General features: G+C 52.8%; 1 protein-coding gene across 1 annotated transcript in view; it reads left to right on the top strand.

The window, feature by feature from the left end:
• Positions 1 to 23,707, top strand: part of HUNK (hormonally up-regulated Neu-associated kinase) — a 69,986-nt gene that overhangs the window by 7,345 nt on the left and 38,934 nt on the right. The window contains exon 2 of the mRNA XM_087818487.1: positions 20,987 to 21,279. Within this exon, the coding sequence (XP_087674613.1) occupies positions 20,987 to 21,279 (293 nt within the window). The remainder of the gene's footprint in view (positions 1 to 20,986; positions 21,280 to 23,707) is intronic.

Here is a 23,707-nt window from a genome sequence, read left to right as displayed (position 1 = left end):
AGTGCCCAGGTTGGCAGGGACAGTCTGGAAGCCTGTCTCTCTCCCTCCTGGCTCCTGGGTGTGCCCGAGTGCGGGATGCAGAGGGGCAGGATGTCCGGCTGGCGCTCTCGGGGAGAACTCCCAGCCCCGGAACAGCTGTGCCTCCTGCAGGTATCGAGGGGCAGGCGACCGGCTGGAGTGGGACTGTTAACCCTTAGCTCTTTCCCGAGAAACGGTACCAACAGCGCAGCAGATGGCAAAGTTGCTATTTGCAAACATACATTTGTCTGGATGTTCCCCGAGGAGTTACGTGGAGGCTTGGATCTGTCCCCGGGACTGTAACTGTTCTATGCGTTTGTCCATCTCCCAGGCGACAGGGCTGCCCAGACACATTGTGACCCTGCTTGCTGCATATACACACATATAGATGTGTGTGTGCACATGTACACTCTTAAATGTAAATTACATGACATTATGCTAAATGTAACTTTTGGTAGCAGACTTTTTTTTTAATCTTCACCCGAGGATATGTGTGTGTGTGTATATATATATTAAATATATCGATTTCAGAGAGAGGAAGGGAGAGGGAGAGAGAGATAGAAACATCAATGATGAGAGAGTCGTCATTGATCGGCTGCCTCCTGCACGCCCCTGACTGGGGATGGAGCCCATAACCCAGGGATGTGCCCTGACCCGGAATCGAACAGCTTTCTCCCGGATCCTTGGTCGATGCTCAACCGCTGAGCCACACCCGGCTGGCCCGAGGATATTTTTCCTGTTGCTTTTCAGAGTGGAAGGGGGGAGAGAGAAACATTGATGTGAGAGACACGTCAGTTGGTCGCCTCCTGCTCGCTCGCTGACCAGGCCCGGGATTGAGCCTGCAGCTGAGGTGCGTGCCCTTGGCCAGAATCAGCCCAGGACCCTTCATTCCGCCGGCCGACACTAACCCCTGAGCCAGGCCGCCAGGGCGGTAGCAGACTTTCGTAATGAAGGAGCAGCGGGGACTCTGGGCCACTCTGCTTAGCGCTGGCTCTTAGATTCAGACCCTTTGTGTTGCACTCGAGGAGAGCCTGGAGGAGGGAGCCAGGATGGGGACTGAAATGGTGCCGCACACCCAGCAGTCCCGAGGGTCTCCTTGTCAACCTCCGCCTGCAGGAAAGAGCACAGGCGGCTCATTACAGAGGAGCCACGCACCCGGCGCCTTGCTCAGTGTGCGGGGCCGGCCTGGCCCTGCTCCTCCAGGCTCCGTTGGCTGGTCAGAGTGCAGGGGCCCGGCCCGGCCCTGCTCCTCCAGGCTCCGTTGGCTGGTCGGTGTGCAGGGACCCGGCCCAGCCCTGCTCCTCCAGGCTCCGTTGGCTGGTCGGTGTGCAGGGACCCGGCCCAGCCCTGCTCCTCCAGGCTCCGTTGGCTGGTCGGTGTGCAGGGACCCGGCCCAGCCCTGCTCCTACAGGCTCCGTTGGATGGTCAGTGTGCGGGGGCCTGGCCTGGCCCTGCTCCTCCAGGCTCTTCTGTGGTCAGTGTGTGGGGGGCCGGCCTGGCCCTGCTCCTCCAGGCTCTTCTGTGGTCAGTGTGCGGGGGGCCTGGACCTGCTCCTCCAGGCCCCGTTGGGTGGTCAGTGTGCGGGGGGCCTGGACCTGTTCCTCCAGGCTCCTTTGGGTGGTCAGTGTGCGGGGGCCCGGCCCGGCCCTGCTCCTCCAGGCTCCGTTGGGTGGTCAGTGTGCAGGGGCCTGGCCCCGACCTGCTCCTCCAGGCTCCTCTGGGGGGGGGGGGGGGGGCAGTGGAATGAGGAAGTGCCGGGAGCACGAAGCCTCAGGGAAAGGCGCCGCCCAGCCTGGGATGGACTCTGCTGGCATTTTACCTGAGCTCCACCCTAGTGAAACCCTGGAGGAGGTGAGTGCTGTCTCCTGAAACCTGGGTCTTGGTGGAGCCACTCAGCCCCACGGAGGAGCCTGGCTCTCGGTGCGTCTGTGCCCAGGGTGAGAGTCAGGTAGATGAACGGTGGCTCGGCTCTCGGCCGAACATTGACACTGAGCAATACGAATAAAAAAGACTCGTTTGGAAAATACCTCTCCAGCTTTATAAAAGTGTCCTTCCCACAGGATGACATTTTATTCCATTAAAAACTAACATTGGTGAGCGGAAGTTGAATTTCAAGCCCAGTTCGACCCAATGAAACCTGAGTTCCCCTCTGGAGGGAACGTGCGGTGGCTGTTGTGCTGACGCCTAATTCATTAGTCGAGATGTTTCTTCCTCCGTCAGAATGAGCGAATCAAGCCGTTCAGTTAAAGCGCCGGAGAGTGTGCAGAGCAACAAACAGTTTCTTTCCAATAATCAGACTTAGAATAATGTCTTCCAGGTTCCAAAGGGGCGTACTTATTTAAAGACAGATACAACTCACCTAATATAAATCAGTGTTTTTCCTACGGTCAATTAGAACTATCTTAAAAATGAAAATTTTAACTATAAATATTTTCTTTTAATCATTTTAAAGTATAAATGTTCTAAAGTAAAAATATTTTAAAAATAAATTTTAAAGTCTTTTTTACCAAGTACTTAGTGTTTAAAATTTTTTAAACCAGTCTAGTCACAGGCATATTCTAGAGTATTTGAGGTTACTAATCAACCAAAATACATCCTGGGCTAAATTTGTTAATTGCCAGGTATTTTTTTCTTGCTCTTTTACGTCTGCTCTTCATTTTTAACCCTTCCACCTGCTACTACACCTTACTAATCAGTTTCATTATCTACTCTGTTTTAGATACCTTTTAAAAATTATCTTTCCTTCCGATGAATCACACATGATTTTTTACCCCAGGTTCCTTGGAAAATAAACAGAAACACAGAGAAGGAATAAAAATCACGTGTAGTCGCACAGCCCAGCATCAGTCACTGAACGTGTCGGTGTTGGGGCCGCCTGTGTGAGATGCAGTGGTCGTGTGCATGTACGTGTCCAGACGTGAGCCATGCAACGGGTCAGGCGGCAGCGGACCATGCATGTGACAGTGGTCCCATAGATCACCCTGGAGCCGAAGAATTCCTATTGCCCGGTGACCTCCCAGCTGTCCTCACGTCTCCTGTTGTAACTTGACTCACGTGTCTGAGGTGATGCTGGTGTGAGTGAACTTACTGCCCTGCCGGCTGTATGAAAACACAGCACATGCAATATATGCACATACATCCTACTGGGTAATGATGATAAACCACTGTGCTACTGGTTATATATTTACTATATTTTTATTGCTGTTTTATTTATTGATTTTAGAGAGGGAGAGAGATCAATTTGTTGTTCCAGTATTCATGCATTTATTGGTTCACTCTTGTAAACGCTCTGCTTATTTGGAGTTTGCGAATCTGAGAGATCTCAGGAAAGTCTGCAGCCTGAGCCAGGACAGGCCTCGTGTGTGAAAAAGCCCCTGGAAATGGCTTAAATGGCTTGGGTGGGCCTACAGGTTGGGTGGGTGGGGTCTCAGGTCGTCACTGGGGCGGGTGAACAGTGGTAGCCAGGTTGATGGAAACGCAGACACGGTGCCCGCCCACCGGCTGTGTGCGGGGAGGGCTCAGCAAAGGCACAGGGGCCTCTGCCAGCTCTTTTGTCCAGGAGACAGCTGCCCCTCCCGCCCTGTCCCCGAAGCCAGACAGCTCAGTTCCTCCGCGTATGTCCCTGGTACCTTCCGAGCTGCTGCCCCAGAGCTGGAGCTCAGAGCGAGCGTCACCAAGTAAATCTCTGCGCCAGCCCTTTAAGAGCAACACCTGGGACTCCAGCAGCCTCCGTGTCCCTCGGCCCCAGTCCCCGCTGGCTTTCACAGCCAGACGGACGTCACTGGCACTTCTCTCCTGGCACGGGAACCCTGGGCTGGAGGCCTGGCGTGGGGCTGGGACCCTGGATCCTCCGGTCGTCCGCAGCCGAGATAGCCCTCCCGATTGTAACCCGCCACGCGTGGGTGCAGGGTGAGCCTGCTCCGTGTCCCCGCCCCTCCTATGGTCTCGACGTGGCTGCTGCTGTCATCCTTCGTTGCAGGACCTCTGTTCAGTAGGTTTCGGGCAGCTCTGAGTGACGGCTGTTCTGTGGTTTAGTTGTAGTGTTGATGTGGTCGTGGGAGGAGGTGACCTCCGTGGTCGCCTCCGTGGTCCCTCCGTGGCCACCCTGACCGGAAGCCTCTGGCCTTTTTGTTGCGTTGCAGACATTTCTCCCAGTTGGTCATTTGCCGTTTGGTTCTGTGTTTGCCCCCCCCCCCTTTTTTTTGGACGGGGCACGTAGACGTTTTATGTTCTGTCCAGTCAAGCCAATGAGTCTTTTTCTTTAATTCTCTCTTGTTTTTTTATGCTTCAGTGAACCAGAGGATTTGTACTGGTTTTGCTTTATAGATGATCAGCGAGCCCTGGCGATGTTTCGTTGTCTGCAGAAAGTCCTAGGCCTCGGGTCCCTGTCACCTTTCTGCTACTTAGTGGCTGTGTGACCTTCTGCAGGGCATTTGGACCCTGCAGACTTGTTTCTGTATCTGTAAAATGATGATAATAGTACCTCACAGGAGTTCAGTGGGAATTTGACTAAATATATATGTGTGTGTGAAAAAATTTATATATGCAGATATGTTAAATATACATGTATGTGTGTATATATGTGGAAACCGCATTTCCTAAAAATGTATTCAGTGTTGTGCGAGGGAGCACAAGGCAGCTGGTGATTCTCTTCTGTTGGACTCACATTTATATTTAACCCTTAAACCTGTGTGTTAATTAGGCTCTTTCAGATCTAGAGAAACAGATACCCACTCAGTTTATCATGGATGATGGAGTTTTATTTTAAGGATAAAGCTGGGGGGTGGCGGAGAAGATTACGGCTACACTTCCCATTCCTGCAGTCACACCTCCCTGAGGACTGGGAGTCCACTTAGGACACCCCAGGGGGCCGAGATGCCTGCGTTCCTCCAGTTCCATTCCCTCCTCTGCTTCTGCCTGGAGCTTCTGCGGCTCCTGGATAATATTCTGCTGGCCCGGCTTCTCCCGTTGCTGGCTTCTCTGCCCACTGGGTTTTACATTTTGTTTTCTCTAGATATTACTGGGTCCCTTGCATTTTTTTTTTTTAATCCTTACCTGAGGATATTTTTTCCATTGATTTTTAGACAGAGTGGAAGGGAGGAAGCAGTGTATGTGGGGGGGAGATATCGTTTGGTTGCTTCCTGCACGTGCTCCAGCTGGGGCCCGGGATCCAACCTGCAACCGAGGTACGTGCCCGTGGCCAGGATTCGAACCTGAGATCCTTCAGTCCTCGGACCAACACTGTAACCACTAACCAAACTGGCCAGGGCTCCCTTGCATCTCTTGGATCGGTGACAGAGCGCTAGGGAGGTTTCCTGGAACCCCCTCGGGCCTAACTTGCTTGGTCCCGAGCACCCTTTAACGGTGGAAAATCGTTTTAACTGCAGAAGAAAGGAAATCTATAGGTGATCCCCCGCGAGTCAGATTGGTGCGGCGGGGAAAAATTTATTGTACAGCTTAATTCTTCACGTTTTGGTTTGGTAGCCAACTCTTTCTCCACACTCAGCAAAATACCGTACGGTCCTTAGGGGTTACGATTTCTCCATTTGCTCACTCTTTGCTGGAGGTCCCATTATGTCCAGCGTGATCTACCGTCTCTTTAGATTCCCGGGTGGGGTTGAGAATTTTGTCTTGGATTATCATCGGCCCTATTTCTGTGCGTCCAGCTCTTACAGGTGTTCCCCCCCCCCCATAAGCGACTTTATTCTTGTACCTTTTAGGCTACATTTGGCTGCCAGGCGTCCTGTGGTGTGAGAATAGAGTATTGATTGTTTCCTGCTGCCTGTGGGGCAGGAACGCTCCTTGAATTAGAGCTGATTTTGGAGCGTCAGGTACGAAGTGTCAGATGTTGAAGTGTCAGATGTTGAAGCCTGCGCGTCTCAGATCAGGTCATCCAAGGCCCGGGTGGGGGAGGGACGGCGAACGTTGCTGGCCACCTCGCCCTCTCCTGACCCGTGCCCTGTATGTGCATGGGAGACTTCCCGTTTTCAAAACTAAGTTAATAATAAAATTTATTTCTTGTTCTAAAGCCATTCCTGGGTGTACTGTGAGGTCAGGATCTCCCAGCTGTGACTGTTACCGGCAAGGAGCTCCCCTCACCCCCGCCGGATGCTGGTGGGAGCGGGCTTCTTGCGACGACCCAAGAAGAATTTCCTGAGACTTGCGCGGGAGGAGCTATTGTAGAAAGACTTATTTCTGTGGAATTACACCCCTGAGTTTCCAGGGTTTCATTTCCCTTCATCCCGCCAAGCAAGAAGTCCCATTTTGCTTTCAGCAGGACTAAGATCAAAGCCGGTGTCCCGAGTTTCCACTCCAGGCGGGGACACGGCCTAATCCTGCATCAGAATAGCTGAGCCTGTGCTCCTTGCTGCAGTCATCAGCCCGTGGCATGTGGGGTCCTCAGGGCCACATGGCTGTGCAGGGAACAGGGGCGAATGCAAGGAAGCCACAAGAGCCAAGAGAGCGAGCTCCTTTGTCCAGGGGATTCTGTAACCCCAAATTTTTGCAGGTTTGTAACGGTCCCACCCCCTCTGGGCAGTGATCTCTGTTCCCAGGTGTGACCCACAGGCATCTTGCCTACGTCACCCTGACTTCACTGGTCATGTGTGCAGCTCCCCTGTGTTGGACCCCTTCCCCCAGTGATATGCAGGGAATGGGCGGGTGGCTCCCTGGGGAGCCTGAAGCAGTAGCTTCCCGGTGCAGCGGCCCGCATGACATGCCTGTGATGTCTGGCCTCCCCCCTGCTCCTTTCCTATGATCAATAATCAGCTAATTACAACAGTGAACCAGTTTAAAAAATAAAAGCGTTACCTTTACTTGGCCGTTAGAGAGGATCCTCCGTGTCACCTCCCACACTCCATGTGACATCAGCGAGCCTGTGTCAGCTTCCTCACCAATTTGTAGGCTCACAGAGGGTAGAGCTGGCTTTTTGTCACTAGCACCAAACTCCCCTGGGCCTGGTGTCACAGATGGTGGTGTGCGGAGCGTGCGGGGGACGAGGTCTCCCTGGAGACACCGGCTGCTCTTCTGCGGCTCTGTCTCGGTCCAGAGGTTTCCTGCTGGAGCCTGGCCCTGGGGACAGCGTTGCTCTGCCGAGCCCTGCGTGTCACCGGGTTAATCAGTGCTCAGGAAATAAGCCTTTATCCAAAGTCGGCTGTGGCTTGTTGTGGTTTATTTTTAACTTCCCAGTGGACTGGAGGTGGCTGGTTGGAAAGACTTTCCCAGGGGGTTCAGGATGGACCAGATGTGGGTCACCCGGGCACCGTACTAGTTTCCTGGGACTACCACAACGTGGGTGGCTTAGAGCAGCAGAAGGTACCGTCTCAGTCTGGGGGTCAGCGGCACCGGCGAAGGTGTGGATGGGCCGCGCTCCCTCTGAAGGCTCGCGGAGGACCTGCCCTGGGTCTCCCGTAGCTTCCGGTGGCTCCTTAGCTGCAGCGGCAGGGCCCTAATCTCACATGTGGCCTCCCTGTGTGCGCCTGTGTCCACATTTCCCCTGTTTACGAGGATGCCGGTCATGCTGGATTAGGGCCCCTCTAGTGACCTCATCTTAACCAGTTACATCTGCAACGACTCTGCTTCCAAAGAAGGTCACGTGCAGAGGTCCCAGGGTTTGGGCTTCGACCCATAACAAGTGCCAAGCTCTGGCTCCCCCGTGAGCCTGGAGCGTGCCTGCTAGGGTGGCTTGGGCCTGGCACTGGAGTTTGCCAGGGCGAGGGGCGCACCCGCAGAGGAGAGGGATGGGTGGCCACCCCCAGTCCCACTGCCCCCTAGTTTCTGGAAAAACAGCTCGGGGTCTGCGCACTGGCTGTTGACACATCGTAGGAATTCTCCGATGTCAGGTGTCCTGCCCGGCGGGGGTGGGGGCTGGGCAGCCCTGTCCCTCCGGCCAGCGGGGCTGGGGGGCCCTGTCCGAGGGAGTTCTAAAGACCTCAGAGTTAGGGACCTAGTCCGTAACTAGGGACCCAGTCACAGGCCTGTTTAGCTGATGTTTAAGCTGTGTCACCCTCCGGCGTTGGCACTGCCCCTCCCCTGTGGTGCCTGCCTTTGTTAACCAGATTCTGATCCTGGCTGTCTCTGAGCGTCCCCCCTGTGCTGGGACACAGTGCCCGGGATGTCTCCCGGGCGGGAGAGTGATGGAGAGATTTGGAAATTCTGCTTTTACGGTGACCAGTGTGGAAAGTCAGGTAACTTGTTTTTGTTCTTGGTTACACTGAATGACTGATTTAGCTACTGACTCTCTGGGCAGCCACGGGGAGAGGCAGCTTAACTGGGGGTTAAAGTCGAACCCGGGCTGCACCGTGTCCCAGCTGGGGGCCTGTGGTGGGCGTGTCTGTACCCCGAGGGCGTCCCTCTTCTAGAAAGGGGGAACCGGTAGGGCCTCCTTCCTGGGGGCGTGGGACGAGAGATGACGCATATAAAATGCCTCGCTTGTTAAGCGGTTAGTAAATGGGATGAGTTCCATCTGAGATTTCTGTGGCTTGTGACTGGGCCACACGTGGGCCATTTTATTTGTTTTCACACTGTGCGGTCGACAAAGACATGGCCGTTGTCCAAATAGCTCATTAATTTTATGTTTATGGACAGCGAAACTAGACCCTTTAGATCATTCAGTGGATCCCGAGCCGGTGTGGATATTTACATAGTTTAAGTTGCCTACGTTGATTGATGGATTGATCTGGACCGTGGAGACCTGTGCCTGATTACGGCATGAACGCTTCCTGATATCCGTGCTATCAATCTTTTCTTTGTGTAATGGTAAAAATGTGTTCAATATGACCCGATGATTGCCACTGATCCACTTAAAAGACTATTGTAATGATCAAAGTGTCTAATTTCTGTGTGTGTGTGGAGGGAGGCAGGTGGGATTTGCAACCAGTAAATCTTGTCTCCTATGAAAGACACGATTAAAATCTTTCCAGCCCGAGTCTCACATAAAAAGCTCCATTGATTTTAATAGAAATGGATAACAATGGCTCGACTCAAATTCACAGGACAGGAATCACAGACCGAGACTAATACCTCTGATCACAGGTGCCCCTCTACCAAAAATTAAGAGAAAGATATCTCAGATTTGAGACATATTTTCATGGTTAGTGGTCATGTTCTTTTTTAAGTGGGAAACATAATTCTTTTATTGGACTTGACTCTATAAATAGTCCTGTTACTGTATATCTATATTTCATTAGTTATGTTTTTGCCATTGGAATAGTAAAAAATGTTTGGTAGATACTGAAAATACTGTTGAGTTGAAAGTAATTTTAATTCGGGGCCAAGCGGATTAATTTATTCTTGCCAAAAAAGTTACCTTTAGGGCAGGCAGTTGACTAAATGATGAATAAAAAGTCTGTATTTTAAAAGAATTCTGCACGTTGGTGTCCTGGATAGAGTCGGAATGATTGTGCTCCAGGCTGGGAATTGCTACATTGTCTTTGTGACCCTGGGAAAGTCCCCAAATCTCTACTAAATACAATTTATTCCCTCCCATGAATAGAAACAAAACTAAACGCACAGTCCTTTCTTAAATGGTCACATGTACAGAGAGATTATGCTAAGCAAATTGCACTTTTGCAAGATAAGAGGGGTTTTAGAGAAAATAAGAAAAAATGTTTTATGTTAGTCTTTTGAAACATACTCAGGCTGTATCTGATGGATGAATAATATTGATTAAAAATGGTTGGTTTCCTCTTTTTTTTTTTTTTTCTTTTTTTAAACCTCAATTCAGGATATGTTTTTATTGATTTTTTTTAGGGAGAGAGAGAGAAACATAGACGTGAGAGAGAAATGTGCCTCCTGTACATGCCCTGACCGGGGATCGAACCCAGTACCTTTTGGTGTACACACGGGAAGATGCTCCTACCAGCGGAGCCAGTTGTTCTTTGATAGCTGATTTGGGTGATGTTCCTCTTAAGTTGTGACACATTTCAGAAAGTTTCACATTTCGATGAGAGAGCAGCCTCTCTGGGGATGGGTGTGAAATTTTCACCTGATAGTTGAAGTTACTGCAAGAGTTTTAAAGGCCTCTTTATGGAGGAGGGAGCCCGGAACCGGTTCTGTTCCTTCCAAGAACCACCTCAGGGGCCCCCTTTCCTGTGACCCAGGCAGTTAGTCGCTGCTTTCTGTCCAGTATTGGTTCATGGCGTGATTACTCACTGCCAAGGACTGGCTTTTTATGTTCGAATGGTGCAGTCCTGGCAGATTTTCAGCATGTGTGTGCTTTGGGAAAGCTCTCGGGGTCTGCTCTTGAGGTCCCTTTCTGTCTGTTTACTTTTAGCTAAACTCGAAATGATCGAATAAATGGTAAGGAGTAGAAAGCGTGTTTATCTGCTGTTTCCTAAACTTTGTGCGTCACTAAAAGCAGGTTAAAAAAAGAAATGCAAGGTGACAAACGCAAGCAGGAAGTAGATGTCCAAAATTAAGATGCAAAAGATAGGCCCGGCTGGTGTGGCTCGGTGGTTGAGCATCGGCCCATGAACCAAGAGGTCACGGGTTGGATTCCCGGCCAGGGCACAGGCCCGGGTTGCAGGCTTGATCCCCAGTCAGGGGTGTGCAGGAGGCAACTGATCGATGTTTCTATTTCTATACCTCTCTCTCCCTCTCTCTCTAAAAAAAAAAAAAAAAATCAATGAAAACATTTTTAAAAAGATGCAAAAGATATGCTTGTTTGTAGAAAAGTTAATAAGTTAAAACAGTAACTACAATGAAATTTACAAGCAGGGAAACAGGTAAAAAGAACCTCAACGCTGTGACTGCCGAGCTGAGTTTTCTCAAGTCTGGTTGCCTACTCTTGGGGGTGCTGGTGTTTCTCCTCTCTGTTAGATTTGTGGTTTTCTTTCTTGTTACTGAGATTTGTGAGAAGTTTTACTGGGTGTTATGGGCTGAGCCCCCCCTCATTCCTCTGTTGAAGCCCTTAACCCCTGGTATCTCAGAATGTGACTATATTTGGAGATGGGGTCTTTAGAGAGGTGATGAAGTTTAAATGAGGTCACTAGGGTGAGCGCTTATCCAGTCTGACTGGTGTCCTTATAAGGAGAGGGCATTGGACACAGACAGGCACAGAGGGAAAAGCAGGTGGAGACACAGGTAGAAGACGGCTGGCCGTCTACAAATCCAAGAGAGGGGCCTCTGAAGAAACCTACCTGCTGATACCTGCATCTCAGACTTGGAGCTTCCAGGACTGTGAGAAATGAATTTCCCTTGTGTCAGTGCCCAGCCTGTGGTACTTTTTAAAATATATATCTATTTTTATTGATTTCAGAGAGAGAAAGGGAGAGGGAGAGAAAGAGAGAGAGAAACATCAATGATGAGAGAGTCATTATTGATCGGCTGCCTCCTGTAGGCCCCTGAGCCCGCAACCTGGGCATGTGCCCCGACCGGGAATCGAACCTCGATCTCCTGGATCCTAGGTCAATGCTCAACCGCAGAGCCACCCCCGGCTGGGCCTGTGGTACTTTTTTATGGCAGCCCTGGCAAAGTCACACACACACTGGGAGATGTTAATTAAAATGATTGAAAAAAAAGCCTGTACTTTTTAAAAAAAAAGAAACGGATCAAGTGCTGGGTGTAATGCTTTCACCAAGGTGATTTCCAAGCAGCCCGTGTCACAACCAGGGCTGGAGCTGGGCCTTTATGACTCTTTTCCAAAACCAAAGACAATGATTCTAGCATCACCTGCTTTGATCTGTGTTTCGTCTCCCCTTTAGACTCCTGAGTTTTGGTAAATTCGTACTGAGCGGGCAATTTGGGGTTACTTTTATCCTTGTGGGTAATAAATACATTCTGACAACCACAGAAGCATGCATATTGTAAGTAAGTAGCCAGGTTTTTTCTGTTTTTTTAAAAAAATTTTTTTTTAATTGATTTCAGAGAGAGGAAGGGAGAGGGAGAGAGAGAAACATCAATGATGAGAGAGTCATTGATCGGCTGCCTCCTGCAGGCCCTCTGCTGGGGATCGAGCCCGGAACGGTGATGACCAGGTTGGTGGGGTGATGACCCACCAGCTTGGCTAAGTAGCGGGGTCTGATAAGAATTCCCTGCGCGAAGCCCGCCCTCTGCTGTCTCAGAGCTCCCCGATTTGCATTTTTCCTCCATTGCAGGAGCCAGTTTCTGGGTTCCTCCGGCAGGCTGTCCCCAGGGTGTCAGGGTGTGACATGCTTTGGGAATCAGAGCTGGAGTGGGGGTGTAAACAGTCCGGGTGACAGCGGCTTCAGAGCCCCCTGGGGTGGGCGTGGGAGGCTCTCCCAGCCCTGCCTCGGACTTTATCTTACTCAGCACTGGCTTCTATTAGAGTTGCCAGAATCGGTCCTAATGAGCTCTGTTGTTTAAACTGGGGGAGGAAACGTTTCCCTCTCATTTATGAAAAGACAGATTTCCGCCTGCAGCGGCGGGAGGGTGGCCGGCAGGGAGTCCCGTTGGCCCATGTCCCTGTCCTGGGAAATAGCAGGTAGCCGGCGTGAGAGACAGCCCTGCGCCTTTGCACCTCCCGTCCTCTCTGCAAACTGGAGCTGCCCTGAAATTAATGACGGAGCCAGCAAAGGGTGTTTTCTGCTCGCTGCTCAATAAGTGTCTTCCTCACGGAAGCAGGTTCCACTCCAGTGCATTTTTGCGCCTACACGTAGCGCTTCTCGGAAGAAGGCGTGAAGCCAATTTATTTCCAGGCCTTCCTGCTGGGTCCCGCTGATCACCGTGCTCAGCCCTGGGACCTCAGCGCCCTGGGCTCCTGGTCATTTTCCTCATGGCTTTTGGGGCGCCCGCCCCGGCTCATCCCAGCTCAATCCATTGCAGCCAGGTTTTACTGTCACGACGTGATTTACAAAGCAAGCGGTTCTGTCGCTACTAATAACTCTCCTAAAGGTCTGTATTGGTTTGCTAGGGCTGCTGTAAGAAAAGAGCACAGGCTGGGTACTTTTTTAAAAAAAACATATCTTTATTGATTTCAGAGAGAGGAAAGGAGAGGGAGAGAGAGAGACAGAAACATCAATGAGGAGAGAGTCATTGATCGAGCCCGCAACCCGGGCCTGTGCCCTGACCGGGAATCGAACCCCGATCGCCTGGATCCTGGGTCGACGCTCAGCTGCTGAGCCATGCCCGGCCGGGCCAGGCTGGGTACTTTGACAGAGGCTTAAACAACAGGAATTTGTTTTCTCAGGTTCTGGAGCCTGGAAGTCCCAGATCAAGCCGTTGGCAGGTCTGTTTTCTCCTGAGGCCTCTCTGTGTCTTCACAGGGCCTTTCATCTGTGTCTCTTCCTCTTGTTTTAAGGACACCAGTCCTAGCGGATTAGGGACCCACCCCTAATTTCTCCTTTAACCCTAATTACCTCTTTAAAGGCCCTATCAGCAAATAGTCACCAAGCAGGTTAGGCCTTCAACATATGAAGTGTAGGTGGGGGGCACAGTTCCTTCCATAGTTCAGATGCTGCTTTTTGTGTGTTTTTCTTTCTTTTTAAAGAAACACATGGTTTGTTTGGTAAGAAGGAATAAAAAGAGAATTCTTTTTTTCTTCTTCGGAGGGAGGAAGGGAGAGAAACATGAATGATGAGCGTCATGGATCGGCTGCCTCCTGCAGGCCCCCTGCTCGGGATGGGCCTGCACCCGGGCCTGTGCCCTGACCGGGAATCGAACCGTGGCCTCCTGGTTCATGGGTCGATGCTCAGCCGCTGAGCCACGCCGGCTGGGCATCGAAAGGGAATTCTTAGTTCCTCTCCTCCCTCCTGCTGACTCGGCGGCAGTGGTCAGATGGGCAGCCACGTGGGAGCCACCTTGCTTCCTTTGCCTTGTGCAGAAATGCGGAGGCGCCTGAGTTATGTGACCTGCACCTGCTGTTTTGCAGGAGGCCCGGCTGTGTGCCCGCCCACGTAGCAGCGGCTGGGGCCTTCTCCTCGTGTCCCGGCTTCGTGGCAGGAAACGGGAGTTTCCTGGATGTTGCTGGAGCCTGAGAAACATGGTGACCGGCCGATGGCTGTGCCACAGCCTCTGTGGGGCACCCCGGCCGGTGCAGAGGGTCCGTCTCTGAGCATGGCCTTGTCGCCATGGCCTGCTCCTGGACAGGCTGCCCCTGCCACCTGTGGGCTTTGCCCGTGCCCTTCTTTAGGGGCAGAGGGCTCTGGCAGACCCTCCTTAGAGCGGCGCCATCTGGCCAGAGGGCTGGATTGTCTGTGGTGATCACAGATTGAGGTAAGATCGACTCACGTTCCTTCCAGGAACTCCCCTCGAGCTGACCCAGGAGCCTGGCCGGGGCCCCAGGTGGAGGGCCCGCAACAGGTTTAGCCTCACAGATAGCATCGGGAATTTCCCAAATTTTTTCAGTTTTGAAGAGGTGAGTTCCTGGCAGCTGTAGCCCTAGGGCCTTCCCAAGGTCCTAGGCCTCGCTGGGTCTCTGGGAGGTGGAGGTGGGGTGGAGTCAGTCTCTAGGCTGGGCCCTCCGGCCGTCTGGACAGTAGATGACCTTGTGACCGCTGGTCGTGTGCTTCACCATCCCTGAAACCGGCTTCTCTGTGATTCCCATGCCCTCGTGAGAGTCTGCGTGGGCCGTGTAGAACTCTCAGGCGGTGAGCCCGGGATTGTGTCAGACCGATTCATTCATTCATTCCCTCCCAGCCCCACTGGCTCTCCATGAGCCAAGCTGGGAACCCAGAAGTGAGTTGGCCAACTGGTGCCTTCCCGGAAACCTCAGTGCAGGGTGTTCCAGTGACGAGCATGTGATGTGGGTGACAGCTGGGGACATGCAGGGCGACCTGAGCCGGTCAAGACTGGAGCAGCAGACTGGAATCTGAGGTCAGAGAGGTCAGAGAGAGGCGGGAATTCAGGCAGGGGTTAGGGTGGGGGTGGTGGGCCCGAGAGAGGAGCAGCTACTCTCAGGGGTCAGCACTGGAAGCAGCCGTGGGGGTGGGGGAGGGATGGGAGGCCCTAGGGGGTGAGTGACAGGCCCGGGGACTGATTAGGTGTGGGACTGGGGTGCGGTCGGTGGAGGAGAGCACACAGCTGGGGGGCAGGGCACTTGTGGAGGGAGGGGCTGTGGGTTGAGCTGGGGAGCCCCAGAGAGGAGCGGGGGGAGGCAATGGGTTTGAGGGCCTGGGGGACCATCCAGGTGGAGATGTCCACAGGTGTGTCCATCACCGCTTAGGAAAGAGGTGCGAGCAGGGCCTGGCTGTGGGGACTCTAGCACCCGGGTGATCATAGGAGCCACAGAAGTGGAGGTGATGGACAGTACATCCCTCGTGTGAGGCCAGGAGGGTGGTCAGGAGGGCGTTGGGGACCCTGGCGAGGACTTCAGGGAGTGGTGGGGCTGGGAGCTGGGGGCAGGGCTTCCTGGCTCCTGTTTCTGCTCAATCCTTGTGCACAAAACTGGCCCGTCCTGACAGTGAGCCCTTCCCGAGGGCTTCCCTGGATGGTGCTGAACACCCATCCTGTGTTTCCTCCCTTATCTCTCCAGCATCCCTATGAAGTGGGTGCTAGTTTTTAAAAAGTGAGGAAACTAAGGCTTCGAGAGGTCCAAGCTCGAGTGGCAGAGACGGGCTTTGTCTGACGTGGAGGCCCAGCCTTGGAGCCCGCCTTGCCCGCTGGTGTGCTGCGGGCAGAGCTGCCTGCAGGGCTGGGATCAGGGAGGCAGGGGGAACTCTGCCCCCAGCCCTCCCTGAGGGGCACTGGCCCTTGGCTCCTACTGACAGTTTCACTCTTCTCCAGGGTAAGATAAAGGAATCCCTAGAATTGTACGATTATTCCGCTCGGGCTGCCCTAACAAAAGACCACAGACTGAGGGCCTCAAGCAACAGGCATCTGTTTCCTCACAGTTCTGGAGGCTGGATGTCCAGGATGAAGGTGTCAGCAGGTTGCTTTCCCGTGAGGCTCCTCTCCTTGGCGTGTAGGTGGCCGTCTTCTTGCTGTGTGACCTCACGTGGCCTTTCCTCTGCGCGTGTAGAGAGAGCTCTGGGGTCTCTTCTTCTTATGTTGACGAATCCTCTCGGGTCAGGGCCCCACCCCATGACCTCCTTTAACCATAATTTAACCTCCTGAAGGCCCCGTCTCCAAATATAGTGACACTGGGGGGTTAGGGCTTCAACATATGAATTTCGAGGGGATAGAATTCAGCCTGTGACAGATGGTGACCTTGATCCACTGCAGACGACCTGAATTATCCCCTAGATGGGCCTGAGGTCCTTGTCTGTGCCACGGTGTGCACTCGGCTTCTAGGAGAGTCTTGATCGAATGTATCGTAGGTGCTCACGAAGAAAAGGTTCCTTTGAGTTTCCCAAACGGTATTCATTAAGAAACCTAAGTGTTCCAGAAAGAGCTCTTTTTGGCTCATTTCCATGTAAAAAGAAAATTCAGGTGATGGGGGCCGCCTGTTCCCTGTGCATTTACAACATGACAGAGTGAAATCGAGTTGATTAAAGGCTCAGACTCTGGCAAACATCGCACAGGTTTTGTAGCGGGTGAAGCACATGTTTTGTGGTATTAAGGAGTTGTCGCTTTGGTTTGCATTTCTCCCCTCCTCTCAGTCGCATGGATTACCCGGCTCACGTCTGCCTTTCCACTCTGGAGGCTGGACACACCCACCGCTCTCGATGTGGGTCGGAGTGAGGAATTCTAAAGGCAGGGCAGGGCCGCCCAGGGCCCAGGGATGGTTGAATTTCAAATCCGGTTCGCTCTGACCCTTGGAGACCGTCTCAGCCGGGTCAGTATAGAGTATGAGAGACTAGACTGAAGCTAAGCCGCTGTCTTGGGGTGTAAGAGCAACTCTGCTCCAGAGAGTTCGAAACCACGAAATGCGGCTCGGCTTCCCTTAATGTGCGGGAACGGCAGGTGAGGGAAACGCTTGCTTTTTCTTAGCTGAACTAGGCTTAAAGAGCTTCTCACCCTCCTCAGGTTGGCTCAGTGACAGTGGATGGTGATAATAAAGGTTTAAGGGGCTCTTCGCCGCGGGAGTGGGACTGAGGTGTCACCTGCGGTGTCGGAGGCACCGGTGGCTTGCGGAGGTGTGTCCCTCGGCTGCGGCCACGTGCTCCTGTGTCCCCCCGTCCGTACAATTTCATGGTGTCATTTTTTCCTCCTGCATAGCAGGGGCCAGTAGGCAGAGACTGCGTCCTGCCCGTGGCCCCGTGTTGATGAATTGGGACCCGCAGCCTGGGTCCCCTCCCTGCCCCTTCCCTGCGGGGACGACCCCGCCGCCTCCTTCCCTTCCTCGGCTCTCCGCCCGCTGTCACCCCTTCTCTCTTCCACCCCAGTAGCTGCCACCTTGTCACCTTAGATCCTCCTGTTTTGTTATTTTTTAAAATGTTTTTATTGATCTTAGAGAGAGAGGAAGGGAGAGGGAGAGAAACATCGAGGAGAAACGCCAACATCGATCAGGGCTGCCTCCTGCACGCCCCCGGCTGGGGATCGAGCCCAAAACCTGGGCATCTGCTCTGACCTGGAAGCGAACCAGCAACCCCTTGGTGCAGGGGCGACGCTCAGTCCACTGAGCCACACCGGCCGGGCCGTTACATATTTTGTCCTTGGGGAATTTCCTTTTCTTTCTTATGAGCTCAGCTGTTTAAAAATTGGTTTGCTGATTTTATCCATCACTGGTTGGCATTTTTTTGGGCAGGAGTGGGGGTGGGGGTGAAGAAGAGGGTGGGCCTTGCCGTATCCTCAGAATTGCAGTTTCTTAATTAATGAGAAGTTGACCAGTGATGCGTTTGAGCCCTGCTCTGTGGGAGCCTGTTCCTCCCTCTGCACTTTCCCTGCACCGCAAGGCCTGGCTGCTTCCCTGGGAAATTTGGGGGCAGTCTTGGAAGACGGGTTCCTTTGTAAGGTTTCGGGAGGCTTAGCAGCTGGGGTGCGGCAGAGAGCGGGAGCCTTTCATCGACCTTCCACAGCACAGCCGTTTTCCTTCGCGCTCCGGGCGCGCTGAGGCTTAGCCAGGCCCTGGCACGCCCTCCTCTCAGCGCCTCGGGACAGGTGGGCCCTTCTGGTCCGGCCTTTGCACGGGCCCCTGGGTGAGCACCTGCAGATTTAATATGACTCCTCAACACCCTCCAGACTAAGCCCTCGCCAGTGCGGCCCAAGGCTCGAGCATCACCCCATGTACCAGAAGGTTCCTGGTCAAGGCACGTGCCCAGGCTGCGGGCTCAGTCCCACTGGGGGGGCGTGCAGGTGGCAGCCGATCCATGTTTCTCTCTCCCCCATCGATGTCTCTCTCTCTCTCTTCCTCTCTTTCTAAAAATCAATTTTAAAAAAATTTTAAAAAGAAACTCTCCCGATTAAAGCCGTTTATCTTTTCAGCGAGACTCTATGTCATACCAGAGTCCATGCCTGCAAATCTCCAATTACTGCCCAGTTCGTTAGATGCCTCTGTTTGCTGATCATTGGTTGCCTTTTCCTCAGTATCCCCCTCAGTGTTCCCCATTTCCGCTCTCACAGATGAGGTCGAGGAACCGGTCCCCTTTTCAGTATTATCCGTGCAGAGCCTGTGAGTTTAGGGGGTGAATGGCAACAGCCTGGTGGGGAGCTGGCATTGAAAGTGGGGATGGGGCTCCTCCAAGGGGCCGCTTAAGGGTTCAGGGTTTTCTTGGAGGGACTCTCAGAACCTGCCAACTTGGGAACCGAGATGCCAGGTGATGGGGGGGCACACACCCGGAGCGTTAGCTTCCTGTGGCCACCGTAACAAATGATTGCAGACTGGGTGGCTTAAAACAACAGGAATATTCTCTCCCAGGTTCTGGAGGCCAGAAGTCCAAGATCAATTTCATTGGACCAAAATGAAGGTGACGACATGGCCGTGCTCCCTCCGACGGCTCTAGGGGACATCAGTCCTTGGCCACCTCCAGCTCCGGTGGCTGTGGGGGTCCTTGGCTTATGGGCCGTCACCGCCGTCTCCGTCTCCTTCCTCACAGGGCTTCCCCTCGGGGTATTTGTGTGAAACCTCCCTCTGCCTCTGCTCTATAAGGACACCTGTGGTGGCATTGAAGGAAGGCCCACCGGGTCACGCAGGTTGATCTCATCTCAGGACCTGGCACTTTTCCCAAATAAGGTCCCATTCCCACGCTCCAAGGACGGGGACTTAATGTCATTGGGTGGCCATTATATCACCCGCCGCAGGCAATTAAAGAGCTAAGTGAATTATCCTCGCAATAATCCTGTGCTCTGTGTGAAAAGGCAGATCACGTTGCCGCTGGGCGTTCGGACTATTGTTTATTCGTAGTTGTCCTTTTAAGAATTTCATTGCCAAAGGGGGTAATTTTAAAAGCTGCACCACAGACTCAAGCAAAGACTATGCTTCCTAGCATCCCTCTTCCTCCCACCCTGCAGGGCGATGGGTGAATATGTGTGTGAGTGCACACGCGTGTGTGTGTGTGTGTGTGTGTGTGTGTGTGAATGGGTGAGAGTGTGTTGGTGTGTCTGTGAGTGGGTATGGGGGTGTGAGTTTGGTGTGTGATTGCATGTGTGTGTCAGTGGGGGGCGGTGTGAGTGGATGTGAATGGGGGTGTGAGTTGGGTGTGTGATTGTGTCAGTGAGGTGTGTGTGTGTGTAAGTGGTTGTGTGTTTGTGTGTTGAATGTGTGTGAGTGTGTGTGAATGTGAGTGGGGTATGTGTGTCAGTGAGGTGTGAGTGTGCATGTGTGTGTTCATGTGTGAATGGGCGTGAGTGTGTGTGTATGATCAGGAACAAGTACAGTTTTTAAAGCTGTTAGTGTAGCATTTACTGAATGAGTTGCGGCCAAACTACGGCCCAAGTGTGACTGACCCCTGTGAGTGGACAGCAGCCCCCAGCTTGTCTGGTCCCAGGTCAGTCTTTTCTGGGTCAGTAAAATGGCATGTGAGACCGTCACTGCAAACATGTATGTATGCATGTATGTATGTACCGCTAATTAGTCATTTATTATTGACCCGTGTCACACTTCTGTATGAATACGTTGGGTGCATTATGAACAGTCACAAAATATATACTTACAAAGAAAGGAAATAAGCAGACATGGGGAGCCACGGTTTTTATCCTGCCCCAGGTGGCTCGATAGCCGTGTGTAAGAGTGTCCCCTGGTTGCTACATGTCACGTGGACGCAGTGTGTCTGGGCACCGGGAGGCAAGGTCCTAGGTGACCCAGACTGGTGGCGTCATGAACAAAGGAGGACAGGTGAGTAAGGCAGTTAGCAGGAGGGATCCACAGGGTATCCTGACGTCACATTGGAGAGGAGTGAAGATGTAAGAAAGAAACGGGTGTGCTTCAGGGCTCAGGGAGTCGACAGGTGACTGCCACCAAAGGAACGGGGCGAGCTGGGAAGGGGTGCACATTTGGGTGGAACAGACAGTCTTCCATCCACTCACCCCTCCCCCATCCCTTCCTTTGTACGAGGCTGAGGACCCACACGTGTGGCGCGTCGACGGGGGGGGGGGGAATGGCCCAGGAGGAGCGTCCTGTGGGTAGTTGGAATGAGGCCTTGGAGCAGCTGTAGGTCGGGTCCGGACATAGGGCTGAGAGTTAACTTCGGTGTAATTCTCCCAGGGAGAGAGCACTGGAGCCGGGGCAGCCTGGCCCGAGGGCTGGTGCAGGGCAGAGAGGGGGAGGGCGGGCGGCCATGCCCAGTCCGTGGGCGCTGCATCCCCCGGCTCCCTGCCCACGGCCTAGAACTGAAGATGGGGCAGTGTTGGCAGTTCCAGGAGCGGGGGGGGGGGAGCCCACCCTGGAGGGAGAATGGCCGGGCCTGAGGGGCGGGAAGAGGCCTTTCGCTGGGAAAACCTGGCAGTTCACCCTCTGGAGATCCAAGTTGGACACTCACCGGCCACGGAGCCTCCCGGACCGTCCTTCAAGTTTGCTTAGGAACGTCAGTCTCTTGCTTAATTCCAGAATCTTGGATAGTTGCTGCTACGTTTTTCTTCTCTTCCCCTGATGCTCTTAGATCCAGCAGCTGTTTTCCTAGGTTCTCGTGGACAGTCGGGAATAACCTCTGCCTGCAAGCGTCTGACGGCAGCCGTGTTCTCGGTGTCTCCTCAGGTGGCCATAAAAGTCATCGACAAGAAGAGAGCCAAAAAGGACACCTATGTCACCAAAAATCTTCGGCGCGAGGGGCAGATCCAGCAGATGATCCGCCACCCCAACATCACCCAGCTGCTCGATATCTTGGAGACGGAAAACAGCTACTACCTGGTCATGGAGCTGTGCCCTGGGGGCAACCTGATGCACAAGATCTACGAGAAGAAGCGGCTGGAGGAGTCTGAAGCCCGCAGATACATCCGGCAGCTCATCTCCGCGGTGGAGCACCTGCACCGGGCCGGGGTGGTCCACAGGTGAGGCGGTCGTGGGCCCCGGCAAGGCGGGACCGCGGCAACGTGCCTTGTGATTCGTCTCCGTTTGTGTTCCAGGGGATTGTTTTTCGAGTTGGGTTAATGCTGACGTGGGGTTTCAGGGGCGGCGTCAGAAGGCAGGGTGGCTGGGTTTGCATCCTGGCTCTGCCCTTGAGTAGTCGGGTGACCCTGGGTTCAGTTACTTAACCCCTCTGAACCTGGGTCTCTTCTGTAAAATGGGAGTAATGATGACGCTTATCTCCGGGTTGGTGTAAGGGTTACTCTATAGAATGTAAGGAGTTAATATACGGGAAAAGCTTAGAACAGTGTTTTGCACTCGAGTAAGGGAGTGGAAGTGTTGGGAGCTATTCTGTTGCTTTTTGCAAAATGAGACCAGCTGCTGGGGGCCTGGAGGAAGCATCCCTGTTAAGACGGCCCCAGGCTGTTTTCAGCTAATGCTGGGCATGGTGCCGTCATTGTCTTTGCTTTATATGTGGTAGCTGCTCAGTAGCTGTTTTCTTCCATTAAATTGAATCACCATTTGAATTGTGAACTAGCCCTTGAAAGTGAGGGGTGCTCCCCAATAGCCAAATCAACCTTGCAAATAACTCTGAAAATCAGACATTTTTCAAAAAACAGCTGTTTCCTGCTGGGGGGGGGGGGGGGGATTAGTTCCACAAGGAAAGGGACTGGAAACAGCATCTCAGAAATGTTGCAGCTGGTGGCGGGTGCCTACTTTTAGTGCCATGCTAAAATTAAATTTAAGGACAAAGGTGCCCTCTTCTCCTCCCAGGGAGGTGTTCACTTCACCAGTCGGTGCTACTTCTCCCCTCATGGGATCACAGTCAGTGATTACACGGGGTTGTGGAGAAAATTAGGGCTCACGTTGAATGGGTTCTCGTTTTAAAAAGCAAGATCGAGGCCTAAGATAGGTTGAGTGTGCATCTACACACATAGGTGTTTAAATTTTTTTACTGAGATACAATTCACATACGATAAAGTTCGTCATTTAAAGTGGTTTTTCGTCTATTCTGAGTGGTATAACTCTCACTGCTAGTCTAATTTCAGAATAGTTTCACCACCCCTCAGCAGCCACTCCCCACTCCCGCCTCCCACCAGTCCCAGGCAACCGCTAGCCTACTCTCTGTGTGGATTTGCCGGTTCCTATAAATGGAAACAAACAACTTGTGCTCTTTTTATGACCAGCTTTTTTCACTCGGTATAACGTCTTCAAGGTTCGTCCCATGCTGCAGGGTGTATCAGGGCTTTACTCCTGTTCAGGGCTGAGTAATATTCCATCCTATGGACGTGCCACAGTCTGTTACCCGCCATCAGTTGATTGGACACGTGGGTTGATTCCAGCTTTTGGCTGTTGTGAATATGTTGCTACAAAGTGTCGTGTACTAGTTACTGTGCGAATGTAGGTTTTCACTGCTCTTGGGAATTGCTGAATTATCTGGCAACTCTTTAACTTTTTTAGGAAACATAGTTTTAAAAATTCAACCTCTGATGGTGCTTTTATGTGTTTGAAAGCCATTCGCAGTCCCTTGGTGCTCTCTTAGAGTATGCTTTTCTCCTGGTACAGAAAGTCGCTCTGTGTTTTCCTAGATTCTTGGCTCTGGGTCTTTTAAGTAATCGAACTTGTAGGCTTTCAAAGGGTAGAGGGCCATTTCCTACCGAATGGGGTTGGCGCTTCTGTGCCTCCCTGTCATGCCTAGTCCTAGGGACGCTGCAGGGCGGCCCCCTGAGCTGGTCTCGACCAGGCAGCATCCGGGCGGGTCACATCCTTACCCCGTGGGAGAATATCTGCACATACCTGTTCTCAGTCCCAGGCGTGGTCACGAAATCACACTTCATTAGGACTCTCTGAGTTGAGATCAGCAGGAGGGGACATTCAGAAATTTCGAATGAATAACACTCTTTTTGGCTCTTTCCAACAACACCCTGTGTGGCCTGCCGTGTCCTAGCTCTGCCGTGGTCAGGAAAACGATGGCCCCAGGTGCGCCCGGTGCTCTCTGTTTATTAGGGTGACGGGCAGAAGCCCGGGTGAGTCGGCTGGGTTACCCGTCCACCGGTCACAGCGAGGACAGAGCCGGGCAGTGCGTCCCGTGGGACTCGGTATCATCACGGGGGCTCGTGCTGTGAAAATCCCACGGGCCCCCAGCCTCGGGGAGACGCTGGTGACAGCTGTCAGGGGTCTCTCTCGGAGGAAATGCCCCATGACCCTCCGAAAGCAAGCTTAACAAATCCGACCCCGTCCGCCAGCGACTCTCCGAATGTCAGAGGAATGAGTTTAATCGTGTTTGATTACCTCATGCTCTGCTCCCCTGCGTCCGGCCGCTCCCTGCCCCCTTGGAAATATATTCATGAGCCAGTAATGGCAGAGGCTCTCTGTCCGAACGGCGGGGAGGATTGGAAATACAGAAGTCAC

This window comes from Miniopterus natalensis, chromosome 6 (assembly GCF_054644295.1).
Source record: "Miniopterus natalensis isolate mMinNat1 chromosome 6, mMinNat1.hap1, whole genome shotgun sequence".
Taxonomy (NCBI): domain Eukaryota; kingdom Metazoa; phylum Chordata; class Mammalia; order Chiroptera; family Miniopteridae; genus Miniopterus; species Miniopterus natalensis.
The sequence above is the reverse complement of the archived record's forward strand: the minus strand, read 5'-3'. Positions and strand labels throughout refer to the sequence as shown.